At 41.9% G+C, this 14,063-nt stretch overlaps 1 protein-coding gene across 2 annotated transcripts in view; it reads left to right on the top strand.

The window, feature by feature from the left end:
- The window catches only part of TUBGCP2 (tubulin gamma complex associated protein 2), a 1,158,397-nt gene that overhangs the window by 750,970 nt on the left and 393,364 nt on the right, over positions 1-14,063 (top strand). For both annotated transcript variants that reach the window (XM_044056780.1, XM_044056781.1), the window contains exon 13: positions 10,178-10,306. In XM_044056780.1, coding sequence (XP_043912715.1) covers positions 10,178-10,306 — 129 coding nt within the window. The remainder of the gene's footprint in view (positions 1-10,177; positions 10,307-14,063) is intronic.

Here is a 14,063-nt window from a genome sequence, read left to right as displayed (position 1 = left end):
GGCATTCTTCTAGTTTTTGCTGGCAAAATTTCCATCATGTGCAACAACCCCCCAAGCTCAATATTCTTGCATCTAGAGATATTGTAATGCTTTCCTTTTAAAAACAGAATCCAGAACCACATCTGTTTAGATAATAACTTGACCAGAAAAGTTTTAAATAAGCAATTGCACTGTTTATTTATTCCAGGAACAAAACTCAATCCTCTCAATACAGAGTAACATTTGTAGTTACTTACTATATATTTAAGCTATTTAAATGTTCTATTTAACAAACTATGTATTTCTTTGTGAGGAACTACTTTATAATGTAATTTAGTGGAATAATTACAATATTTCTTTTTCCATTCATTTTATAGCCTGACAAGTGTTTATTTAATGAGAGAGAGCTATGATATTTTAGTATGTGTGTGTGTGTACACAGAGAGAAAGAGAGCTAGAAACGGTGAGGTTGTTATCGATGTGCATGTGCTGCAGTAAGTAGTCTAGTAGATATGTGTGCTTTGTCAATCTATTTGTTTAACTGGTGTGGACATTGATTAGTGTATTGCTGCTAAGGAGGTTTATTATAACTTGCCCTTATTTCCATGCCCTGCCATCATTGGTTGGTACTAGGCTATCATCCCTAGGGCCTATACAAGCCTAGCCATAACAATTCCCTGGCTATTTCTTCCCACAGTATTTACTTCCCTGGACCCCTGTCTAGCAGGGCGACAGACGTGATCCCCGGAGTGAATTTCCTATCTCCCATCCAATCATCAAGGTTCCTTTTGAAGAGGGCCAAAAAGGTGCTCTGCTTGACATGTATGGACAGTCTATTCCAGAGTCTGGGTAGTCTCTGGGTCAGGAACCCATCCCTCCAGCATGTTTTGTTCATTGTGATGACAAGTTTTAGATCCCTGGAGCGTGTGTCTCTGAGGGATTGGGATTTCTTTAAGTGTAGCATGTCCAACAGCTCTGAGTTTGACATGGCCTTGTATGTTAAGCAGAGATCGCCTCTGAGTAGACGATATACGACAGAGTATAGGTGGAGTTTTTTTTAGAGGGTCAGCATAGGACATCTGCTTTAGGCCTGTGATTCTTTTAGTGAAGTATTTCTGTGGCCTTTCCAGTTGTTGCAGATGTCTTGAGAGGTATATACCAAACGGGGCATTGTATTCTATAATGGGTCTAATGTGGGATGAGTACAGTGGGACAATGACCTCCTTTTTTCTGGATGAAAAGCTTTTAGTGATGAGATGTGCCACATAGAAGGACTGTTGTGGCGATGTGGTTATCGAAGGTGAGACCACTGTCCACCTGTGTCCCTAAGTCTCTTATCACACTTTATGTGTTTAGTGTACTGCCACCTATGTGGTAATTCACAGGTACATGTTTTTTCCCAAAGGGGATAACTATACATTTCTTGGCATTGAGCTTGAGCCCATGGCTCTGGCACCAAGCATCTGTAAGGCCCTTTTGTAGAATATCCACATCATTTGGGGATTCAGTAATGGCTCCCAGTTTGCAGTCATCTGCGAACTTTGTTAGCCAGTGTCCCTTAGTGTTGGCATGTACTTCAAAGAAGTAGATGCCAAACAATAGTGGTCCCAGGACTGAACCCTGAGGTACTCCACTTGTCTGGAGCTGGATTTGGAGTGGGCTACTTTTACAGTGTGGGTTCTGTCGGTAAGCCATTTGGCAACCCATCGAGTGATGTAGGGATTAATGCCCAGCTTAGTAAGTTTATCTATGATTCCAGAGTGGGGGATGGTGTTGAAGGCCTTGGCGAGGTCCATATAGGCTGTGTGGACCACTTTACCCTTGTCCACGGCTCTGGAGACTGATTCGAAGAAGTCAGTCAGGTTCAGGAGACAAGATCGGCCCTTCACGAACCCAAACTGGGTGGGGTCCAGTGTTTGAAGGTTGTCATTGTCTTTGTTTATAAATTCTAAGATAATGCGTTCCATAGACTTGCAAATCAGGCTCGTCAGACTGATGCAACAGTAGTTCGATCCCCCCTTGTGGAGTGGGATAACTGTAGCTGTGCACCACTCAGTGGGCACGAAGCTTGAGGTGAGGCTATGATTAAACATGACACTTAGGTCAGTCGACAGTCTCCAAGGACTGCTTCCCCTCAGGGAGTATCTTTGACCAATTTCTGTCATTGTATCCTATTGTTAGAAATAGCTAACCATGTGCAGTAATGTCCATCAGATGATGAGTCAGGCATGCCTACTGTCCCCAGTGCAGTTCTGTTCTTTTTTTTTTGGGGGGGGGGGGTGTTGCCACATTTCTGCGTGAAGCAACATAAAATACATAACTGTGCATGTTTTCTGTCTCCATTGCAGTTTTGGCTGTTGGAAGAGGTATGTTGTTGTTTGAAGCAGAATGAAATATATTACTATTGGCAATATTTTTTGTCATGTCTACTGTAATGAGTGCCTCTTTGAGTATCATGTGAAGGAATTCCTGCAACTGCATACAGCCTTTTAAGAATTATTGTTTCTGCCATTGTGTGTTCTTGCAGACATTGGCAATATTTCTTGCATTTAGTTAGTCATTTCCTCAGTTCCCAGTGCCATTGTAGGTGTAAGAGGTAGGGGAGGAGTTCCTGCCTTCAGTACTTCTTGCATTTTGTCTGTTAATTATATATGATGTTCTTTGTGTTTCACTGTTGCAGTCATTACAATTGGGTTTTCCTGCTGGCAGGCTACCCTCAGTCGGCCTGAATTCCAAAGTCTAGGTCCGGCGTCGGCTGCTGTCGCCTCTTCCTTGACATCAGTGCGCCAGGGGTATAAAAGATGCAGCCGACGCCATTTTCTTCAGTCTTTCTTGCCGTGCGGTGCCCGAAGCAAAAGCAGTTCGCAAGTGCTGGTCGGTCGACTCCTGAGATTTTCGCGTTCAAATTTCAGATCCGAAGTCTTCACTAAAAGCTAAGTACCCAGTTGGGGGAACTTTTTTCTTGCTCCAGACCGATGTCAGAAAAAGTTAATAATTGTATTTCTTGTGGGAAGCAAATACCTTATAAGGACTTTCATTCTTACTGTATTCCTTGCCTAGGCCCTGACCACGATGTTGCTAGTTGTCGGTTTTGTGCTAGATTTAACCAACGTACTATTAAGTGTCGGTACGATTTTGCATTTCACTATTTTGGCATAAGATTTAACTATGCAATGTCGTCGGATAGCCATCCGACTACCGGAATTCACAAGAAACACAAGGAAAAGGACAGGCATCCGAGGTCCAAAACCGACGACGAGGCTTCTTCTAAGCCAGTCACCGGTTCTCATTGAGGCACCTTCGCAGCCCCTGACGACCGCTACTTTAGACTCGCAGGCCGCTTCCGACACCCACGTGGAGTCGACCAGGCTGCTGGAAGCTCAAGGTATTGGACCTTCGGAAACTATTCCCTCAGATGGGTCCGGAGCCGCTGAGCATGCATCGGTTTCTGAGGGTGTTTTCAGACCTACTCAGTTATATGTTAAAATGACTTCAGCTTCAAAGGCAAAGACTAAAGCACCTTTAAAGACAAAAAACAATTACAACAGCCTCATGGAAAGGCCTCCATGCCTAAAAAACAGATGCTCAAAATGGCCGAAGACCTAATTACTTTGATCAGGGGTTCCCATCCCCCTCCTGATAAGAGGCCTAGGCAAGAGACAGAATATGAATCTTCAGATCAGGTTTCCATTTCATCTGATTCCTCTTCTAATCAGGAATACTCTCTTCCTCCCTATGAGGATTCTGATGCTGAAGAATCAATCCCTTCAGCCTCTCCTCCTGAGGATTATTCTTTTGGGGAAACTTTACATACCATGAGGGAGCATTTCCACTGGGACAGCCAAGATTATTCAGAATCTAAGAAAAGGCTCAGAGACTTCCTTTTACTACCACAACACAGGCCCCTAGCTATTCCACCTGTTAGACATTGTAGATGATGTATTTTCAGAGTCCAGTCTGACCCCTGACTCCTTTCCTCCAGCTCCTGTTAAGCCGAACAGGTACTACAGGGTTCCTGACTCTCATAAATTCCTTTTCAAAAACCCTGCTGCTGACCCAGAAACTATCTCTCAGGGTCCCAAAGGGGTCAAGGCTTCCACTGCAAAAAACCCTGCTCCCTCTGACAGGGATTCTAGGGCACTGGACAGATGGGGAAAAAAGATTTACACTTCTGCTACCCTGGCTATAAGGGCTTTAAATTGTCAGTTTCATATGCTCAAATATTAGCAATATATTATGTCACTGCTTAAATAGAAAATGTCGATAAATTCTGAATGTGCAGAAAACAAAGAAATGCAGGAATTTTTGCATGCAGCTGAACAAGTTGGAAAGCATACTTTGCAATGTGGTTTTGATTCTCTGGAGGCCTCCTGCAGGGCTGCAGTTACGGGTTCTGTCATTAGGAGGCATGCTTGGTTAAAGGAACAAAATCAACTTGATCATGTTAAAGCAAAATTATTAGATGATCCATTACAGCATGATGCTTTGTTTGGTGTTAAAGCAGAGGAAGTTTTGAAGAAAATGGAGGACAAAGCTAAATATATGCAAACAGCCAAGGATTTCTTACAGGTACAGCCACCAAGATTTAGCAGACACTGGCCTACAAAGAATTGGTCCTTTCCAGTGTCAGACAGGCCACAAAGGGGCAGATACAGATGCCCTAGAGGCAGATCCCAGCCCCAAGGTTCGTACAGGTCTAAACAATGGGGTACTTCAACCTCCAAAACTGGAGAAGACAAATCACAGCCATACAGGAAACAGTCCCAATGACTTCCCCCTGCCTGCGCCAAGCATTTATCTTCTGGCAGCACCTTTAGGGGGAAAACTTGCACTTTTTTCACAAAATTGGTACATAATAACCCAGGACAAATGGGTCTTAAACATAGTGTCACAAGGCTACAAGTTTCACTTTCATACCCTGCCAAGGGCAAACGACTGGCCAGACCTGCCAAAACATTAATAGGCAGAGGCACAAAAACAAGTCTCCTTTCGCCATTCAACAAGTACCAGAGCAAGAGCAGGGACAAGGATTTTATTCAAGACTGTTCTTGGTACCCAGAAAGGACAAAGACTGGAGACCAGTACTGGACGTATCCATTCTAAACACATATCTGGATATTCCAAAATTCAAAATGTTGACTCTACAGCAGCTTCTGCCCATGTTGGGCAAGAAGGCTTGGCTTGTGACTTTAGATCTAGAAGAGGCATACCTGCATGTCCCAATCAGACAAACATGCAGAAGAACCAACAAAGAAGGATCCACCAAAAGTAGTTTATTAAAAGTTCTCTGACGTCTCGGCCACAGCCTTCAAGGAGTACAAGTAACACACATATACTAACCATATATATATATATATATATATATATATATATATATATATATATATATATATATATACAAAAAAAACTTGATCAACAAGCTTAATTAAACAATTAGTTAAATTGCATGATTATATTCAATTTAGCAGCAACTTCCAGTTAAAATCTTCATTCAAACCAAATGGGTGTAGTGTTTTAAATTTTAAAATATACACAGCTTCCTTATGTTGCAAGCGCTGTTTAACATTGTCACTTGCATTATTATGATGTTTAATTTGTTCATGCAGAAGATACCACAGATTCAAAGCTGGCTCAATGCACTACCAATTCTCTGCACTGCCCTTTGGCTTATCTACTGCGCCCAGGGTCTTCACAAAGTGCCTGGCACCAGTAATTGCATTCTGCAGACAAAGAGGAATACAAATATATCTTTACTTGGACGACTGCCTCATTCAAGCAGAGAACAAGGACATTCTACTACAGCATCTGGCATTTGTAAAGAGATTACTACCATGCCTAGGGTACATAGTCAACAAACAGAAATCAAAACTAGTACCCACTCAAGAGATAATATTCCTGGGTGCAAGCTTAAATACAACTCCCCAGATGGCTTATCTCACGCCAGACAAAGGCAACTGACTACCTATTTCAAACTGTTGGCAACAAAGGCCCATTTATCTGCAAGAAAAATTCTGCAGGCTTTGGGCTTAATGGCATCCTGCATTCTACTAATTCCATATGCAAGACTGCATATGAAGAAACTTCAATGGTACCTAAAAAGTGTTTGGGCTCAACATTGCCACAGCCTGGAAACAGTAGTTACCCTCATTCCCTGCCTGCAACAGGAGTTTCGATGGTGGGCGAAGGCCTGTCACCAGAACAAGGGGCAGCCATTCACTCTACCCCCAGCCACACAGACATTAACAACGGATGCATCGGATTATGCCTGGGTAGCCCACATGGCAGGAAAATGTATTCAAGACACATGGTCCGCAAACCAAATGCATCTACATATCAATCAGAAAGAGATGCTAGCTGTTCAAAATGCCCTGACAGCCTTCAAGGACCTACTTCATCCGGGACAACTACTGATAAAGACAGACAACACCACGGTCATGTGGTATATAAACAAGCAGGGAGACACTCATTCTTACCCCCTTTGCAGGCTAGCCATGACTTTGTGGGACACAGCATTGACTTACCAAGTACATCTGCAGTCACAATTCTTGCCAGGAAAGATAAATACTCTGGCAGACAAACTAAGCAGAAACCTCATGGATCCCCATGAGTGGAAATTGGATCCACAAGTCTTCAGCATAACAAGGAAATGGGGATGCCCTGACATAGATCTATTTGCCACACCTCACAACTGCCAACTAAAGAGATTCTGCACAAGGACTTATCGCAGACAAGCATGGAAAGTGGATGCCCTATCTTTCAGCTGGAAAAACTTAACAGTATATGTCTTTCCTCCTCTGCCTCTCCTCCCCAAGGTACTCCTAAAGGTCAGACAGGAGAAACCAAAAATTATACTGATTGCCCCAGACTGGCCACGCCAGTACTGGTATCCAGTCCTAAGGAACTTGTTTCAATGCCCAGCCTGGACCTCACCTCAAGTGCCTCATCTACTGTCCCAGCAGAACAATCAAATCCTGCACAGCCAACTCAAGACCTTAAATCTGGCAGCAGGGCGGATAATGTAGTCATACAAAACACACCTCTTACTAAAGCAGTGATGGATGTCATTGTGGAGGCCAGGAGGCCTAGTACTAGAAAATCCTATGCTGGAAAATGGAAGAGATTCTGTGCTTGGATCCAGGCACAAGGACTTGACACAGCTGTACCAAATATTCCTCAGATTTTGCAATACTTGACTGAGATGCTGGACAAAGACCTATCCTTTTCATCTATAAAAATTCCTGCCTCTGCCATTTCAGCTCATTACAATACAGAGCCACCAATCTTTTCTCATCCTTTATTAAGGCTGTACCTCAGAGGGGCCAAAAATTGAAGGCCTCCAAGGAGATCACCAGTACCTGCATGGGACCTCAGTTATGTCTTGGAAAAACTCACCCTGCCTCTGTTTGAGCCATACAGCTGATATAAAGTTTTTATCTTGGAAAACAGCTCTGCTCCTAGCAATAACTTCTGCAAGACGAGTCTCAGAGCTACAGGCACTCATGGCTGTGGAACCTTTTATTATTTTTTTATCCAGACAGGGTTTTCTCTGAGGACAAACCCGACATTTATGCCTAAGGTAGTATCCAGTGTGGCCCTTAACCAAACTATTCATCTGCCTACCTTTTATTCAAACCCACAGAATAAGGGGGAGAGAATTCTGCATTCTTTGGACATACACAGACAGTTACGCTTCTATTTGAACAGAACCAAAGCTTTCAGAAAGACAGATCAATTACTAGTGGCGTATGCTGCAGGATCACAAGGAAAGGCTATCTCAAAGCAGACTATTTCAAAGTGGATAGGCCACTGCATTCGTTTCTGCTATTCACAACATAGCAAGCCAGTACCTAAGGGCATTAGGCCACATTCAACCAGAGCAGCAGCCACTTCAGCAGCCTTCCTCAGGGGAGTACCAACCAAAGACATTTTAGAGGCTGCTACTTGGGAGTTCAGTGCACACCTTCACAAAGCACCATCACTTACCACTCTACTCTAAATCCAGGGCAGGCTTTGCCACTGCAGTTCTGCAGGGCCTAATAGCCGCTCCTTATGCTGTTTAGCTCCAGCCTCCCAACCTTAGCTTTGGGATTCAACCCAATTGTAATAACTGCAACAGTGAAACAAGAAGAACATAGTACAGTTGTGTACACTTGCCATAAATGTAGATGTTTGAGTGTATTCACTGTTGCAGTCCAGGTTACCCATCCGCCATCCCCCATTTCTTTTCTGGAACTTATCTGTACTCCTCTATTCTGTACAACCTATGTGGTGTATTTGCTTGTAGATGAAGGCAAAATATATACTTTGGTGCATGCATGTTTTATTGGCATATTTTTGCCTACACTTTTGGGGGCACCTAACATCTGGGGCAAGAAAAACTGAAGAAAATGGCGTTGGCTGCATCTTTTATACCCTTGGCACACTGACGTCAGGGAAGAGGCGACAGCAGCCGACGCCAGACCTAGACTTTGGAATTCAGGCCGACTGAGGGTAGCCTTCCAGCAGGATAACCCAATTGTAATGACTGCAACAGTGAATACACTCGAACATCTACATTTATGGTAAGTGTACACAACTATACTTTGTCACTGGTATGATTTGGGGAAGTGTTTCATGCCTAGACCCGTTACTGTTGGAAGTGAAAACTGGCTCTTCCTCCTTTTGAACTGTTAGTTTCTGCTATTTTGAATTCCAAGCTCTTTAAATGAATCCTGTATTTGGCCTTTCACAAAGATGGGGTATTTTAATGTACAAATCCTTCTTTTATGCATAAGGTAACATGCGAGTCCATCATCAACCTTGCATTACATTCCAGTTTCCTTCTGTAGGTATTCCAATAGTGGTATGTACTTTCTTCATTATGCGAGTGCACACAGACATTTGTAGTTTATATTGACAAGACCAAATCTGTTCAAATAGATTCACAACTTTTCATATAGATTTTTTTTTTCAAATAACAAGCTTTAATCTGAAGAATCAAAGTTTTCTGTGGTAAAATGGCTCATAGGCTGTATTTAGTTATGTTACTGTAAAGATGACAAGCCTCTTTCTTCAATACCTAAGACTTATTTTTCTTCAGCAGTTTCTAGCTGTCACTGCAGCCCTGGACTGTATTCGTGTAGGATATCCCTAGTCTTTCCTCAATACGTTCACAAGGCACTATAAGCTGGATGTGATATCCCAGACATGTTTTCCTTTGAAAACAGGAAGATAAGGGATATGAGAGGCTTAGGAGCATTTGCGTAAGGCTGTTTGCTACTTTTGTAGAGGATGGACTTCCTCATATCAGACATAGAAGTAATGCACGTATCATAACGACAGATCTGGATGAGCAGGTCCATCCTCCATTGCATACCTCCCATCGTCCCACTCTTGTTTTGTAACTTGGTCTAGAAGCTTAATTGCAGTTTTTGTCTGTTTTACATGTCATAATACAGATCTGGAATGGAACTGCATCACATTGCATTTTAAAGTAGGAGGAACTGAAGTAGGCCAGGAAAATTTTTGTGTGTGGAGCGATCTTAATAACCACTGGTGTTAGTTCTACTGTTACTGAGAATAGGCCTGCTAATCCAGAACTGTCATTATAGTAAGCTGCATAACTTTTGTTTAAGTAGTTCTTAGACTCAAAATGACTACCTCTCCCCCATTTTTCACCAGAATACTTTACTTGTTGCAGGAGATGCTAGGATGCCATTCAGTCATCAGTTGCATAATCAGGTATATGAACTGAAATAGCCATTAGGGTTTAGGGAAAATCAGAAATAGTTGAAATAAAGGTTTAACATTATACCTACTGTGCCATCCGATAAAGATGGTTGTAGTGCTGTCACTCACAGGTAGCTTCAGTACTCCTTACAACATCTTGTTAGGGGCTGTTGTATTTCTACATTATTGTCAACAATGTTGCTTTGGAAGTAGCTTGGAGACTGGTTTGTCAAGAGTAGAAAACAAATCATCATATATTTAGCTAGATCATACCACTCCTCAAATTGCACAAACATGCATACAAAATTACTTTTGTACAGAATTGTTCTGATCTGTAATGTGTTGCACCAACATTTTCAACAAATTGATAAAGGGGCACAAATTATTATGACCACTAGGCTCATTCAGTGGACGATGGATACGAAAAGATATTATTGTCATGAACTTTTTCTTTTTTTACTTAAAAGCTTTACTTCTCTTTGATGTGTAGGAAAGCCTTGACTCGTTACCAAATGCTTTTTCGGCACTTATTTTACTGCAAGCATGTGGAGAGATTGCTCTGCACTGTGTGGATCAGCAACAAGATTGCGAAACAGTACCCACTACACACAGCAAAATGGTATGTACCTTTTATTATAAGCTTCTCAGTAAATGTTTGCCTCCATCAGGAAAAAACATTCTCTGTGTCTTAATATATAAAGTAGTTCACTCATTCTTATCAAATTCTCAGTACCTGCTGTCAGAGGAGTAGCACCGCTTTGTCCCCTTCTACACCTATTGTGCCTGGGACTGCTTATTGCTGTTATCTTCAAGTACTCTTCTACCCTTTGTTTTTTCCAGAATGCCTCCACTTAATGCCTGAAGAAAGTAGGATAAAGCCCTGAAGCCTGTCAAGTGCATTGCAGTTACCATCTGCAAAAGCAAGATTACCAGATGCTTTACTTGTATTGAGTTGCCCCTTCACATCACAGATCCATTTGCCATAGCTGTCAGGGGTTGTATGTTGTCACTTACCACAGGCACTGGCTAAAGATTGGTTCCTTACTACTAGGTGCTCATTCTTTTAATGATATAGGCATGGGAAATGAAAAGTAAAATGAATGCCATGCTAAGGACCTGGAAGATGGGCCTTTGTCTGCAGAAAGTACAGAACAAATGGACAGTCACAAGACAATGGATCAGAAGTCTAAACTGAGATCTGCAGGGTTTGATTTCTCTTCATTGTTTGCTAAAATTCTGGTAGCCTTGTGCCTCTGTTTCATCTCTTCTTTTGATTAAAATTTCAATCAAAGAATCTTTATCTTCAAGGTCAGCTGCCCTATAAAATGTTAGACAAAGACTTTTCTAGCCTGTATTCCTTGTTTTAAACACTCTCTTTCTGAGTGTACCAAAAGTATGGATCATAGTATATGAACTGCCCTATTCCATTTTCAAGAGTCCATTGCCATTTCTTGACCAACTCTAAGATCCTAAGGATCTTACTTGCTGTAACATAACTGCTATGTATATCAAACAGTAAAGAACTTTTTTGAAACAAAATGTAAATGACACTGCATCACACCTCTCATCAATGTGCCATGATGGGTTACAGTGCCTTTCAGCAATTCATAGTCATCTTCATTCCCAAAAAGGCAATGTGTCATTAACCAAGAATTACCAAGACTATGATTGGCTCGACTGTATACTTAGGTGCTCTGACGCATAATTGTTCAATTCTTTTATGTAGTATAGGGCATAAAAAGACCACACACATGCACTGGCACCTTCTGTCTAAAGAGACACAGACACACACACACAGAGTTAAAATAGCCATTCGCTCTCAGACGCTGATGAAGCAAGGGTAGTATTCTCTCTGTCTCTCTCACACATACACGCACACATGCACACACGCGCATGCACGTGCGCACACACACACACACACACACACACACAGTGATGCACAAACAAAAATGTGACAACTTGGCTACATCAGTTGCCTGTTAAAGGTGCAAATTAGTTGAGTCAAACATACAAACACTGCATTTTGCAGTCAGAATTGCCAAACTATCTGTGATGTATAATCAGGGTGCATATCAGGAGTCCATTGCTCAAAACCTAGATTTATTCCATTTTTACCAGGATTTAAATTGCTTCCAGTTTGTCCAGTCTCCCATTATATTTACCTAGTCTTTTATCATGAAGTGTGTTTCTCACCAGCCCCTTCCATCCTGAGACATTATGTACTCTGTTAGGCATCTCTACAAAGACATTTAATCATTGCCATATGTATATGTCATGCCATCCTACTACATCCTGTAGGAAATGCAAGACCGTTGAGTCACAAGTTAACAGCAACCATAGACTAATGAGAATACCTGTAACGTATTGTAGTAATGTTAGATTATTGCGAGATGTCTATTGTAAAAATTAGAATATACTCTGTGCAGATGATCAGGTTAAGCAATTAGTAGGGGAATTTCCCCGATTTGCGTATAAAAACAAAAAGTCTCTGAAAAGACTTCTGTGGCCCCAGACAAGCTTTGCAGACTTCTGATATTAATAATGTGGAAAGTTTTGGTACTTTCCCATGTAAAAAGTGCAATTTTTGTATTTATATAGATAGCAGTAGCGAATTTTTACATCCAATTTTAAGAAAAACGTTTACATTTTGATTGACAGCTGACTGTAATAGTACCAACATAGTCTATTTAGCTTATTGCTCAGTCTGCAGTTGTTTTTATGTTGGTATGACTACACGGAGGTTGAGAGACCGCATGAGGGAGCACTTGTATGACATCTCTAGGAAGACTGAAACTAATGCTCTAGCTAAACATATTAGTGAGCATGGTGCAACACATACTTTCAAATTCATGATTATAGAAAAGGTTCTTATTAATATTAGGGGGGAGATGTAAGAACAAGAACTGAAACTAGAGAATTAGAGTGGATTATAAGATTGAGGGCTAATATGGGCAAGGGCATCAATGACAAACCTAGTATTTAACCAGTTTTGATAAGTAGAGATTTGTAAAATTAACAATCTTCACTTTACCTGGCATTGCATTTTGTATTATATTTTTATTGTATTTAACAGTACATTTTATTATGTATGTGATGTGTAGGGTATTTAGTTAGTTTTTACCTTTGTGTAATACTTAAATTTATGCTCCTGTATTTATATGTTTCTATGCCTTTAACTACCAAGGGTAGGTAATTAGCATAATTGATGAGTTTAGTATAAATTTTAGAGAGTTGAACATTTGTATTATCTGATGAAGTGGCTTGTGCCATGAAAGCGCTCACCTGATACTTGATATAATACTTTAATTAAATAGTTCATCCTTTTATTTGCTGTGGTCTGGTGCCTCCTTTGCTTCTCTTTCACTTGAGTCACAAGATCATTTGCATCTTGCCATTACCCACCTTATTTTATATCCCCCTTCTCAAGAAGGGCAAAACTGGTCAGTCCTGTAGTAAAGTTTTTGGTACCCATCCAGTCATACAGGGTTAAAATGAAGAATACTAGGGTATCATTTTTGATCTGAAGTAGTTTACTTCATTTGATCTTCAACCTGTGGGTCTTTGAATCTGCATCGGATCCAACACAGCTGCATTTTCCAGCTGTGGCTCCTAGCTCCATGCTCCTCCCCTTACCCATAATGCCCCCCGTCTCCCTTCTCCCCTCAGATCTCATTTACCGCCTGAGAGTGAACACGCGTGGTCCGAGCTCCAGCGTATTGTTTTCCATGTTTATAAGTGTATTTTTTCTATTTTAGCTTTCTCCCCAGGGTTCTTCGTTTAGCTTGTTAAAAAAATAAAAAAAAAATTAGGCTTTCCCTTACTTTCCCAATCTCCTTCTCTTTCTCTTGTGAACGTGTGTGTGTGTCTGGGCCGGCTGAAGGGATGGCAGATGCCCCAAAGCCCAGTCTCAGAAAGTGCACAGGGTGTGGCCATAAGCTATCCCTGACAGATGGCCACACTCTGTGCATGGTCTGCTTGGGGGCTGAACAACTCCAGTCCCCCTGTCCTATTTGCGCTGGGTTTAACCCCAGGGCACTTAAGAACAGGTGGGACAAATTGATCCTTAAAGGCCTGTCCTCTTCTTCTGGGACTGCAGTCCCTTCTTCCCCTGTGGGGAAAGCAGCGGCTGCTGCTCCATCTTTGTCTTCCCCGTTCTCTGGGACTCACACTCCCGCCAAGAAGTCCGGGGAAGGGGATCAGGTTAAGAAGGACCGGCCTCGCAAGCAATCCCCCGACCACTTGTCGCAGGCCGGCCCACTGCCGAAAGTGAAGCCTATTTCCAGGCCTGTGACTCCAAGGCTCAGGACCCCCTAGGTTTTCACCTCAGCCCTAGGAACAACAAAGCTGGTCTCCGGTCAGGTCTTCCCCCCACTGGC

Source organism: Protopterus annectens, chromosome 14.part0 (assembly GCF_019279795.1).
Source record: "Protopterus annectens isolate FY-2018-M chromosome 14.part0, PAN1.0, whole genome shotgun sequence".
Lineage (NCBI taxonomy): Eukaryota > Metazoa > Chordata > Ceratodontiformes > Protopteridae > Protopterus > Protopterus annectens.
The sequence above is the reverse complement of the archived record's forward strand: the minus strand, read 5'-3'. Positions and strand labels throughout refer to the sequence as shown.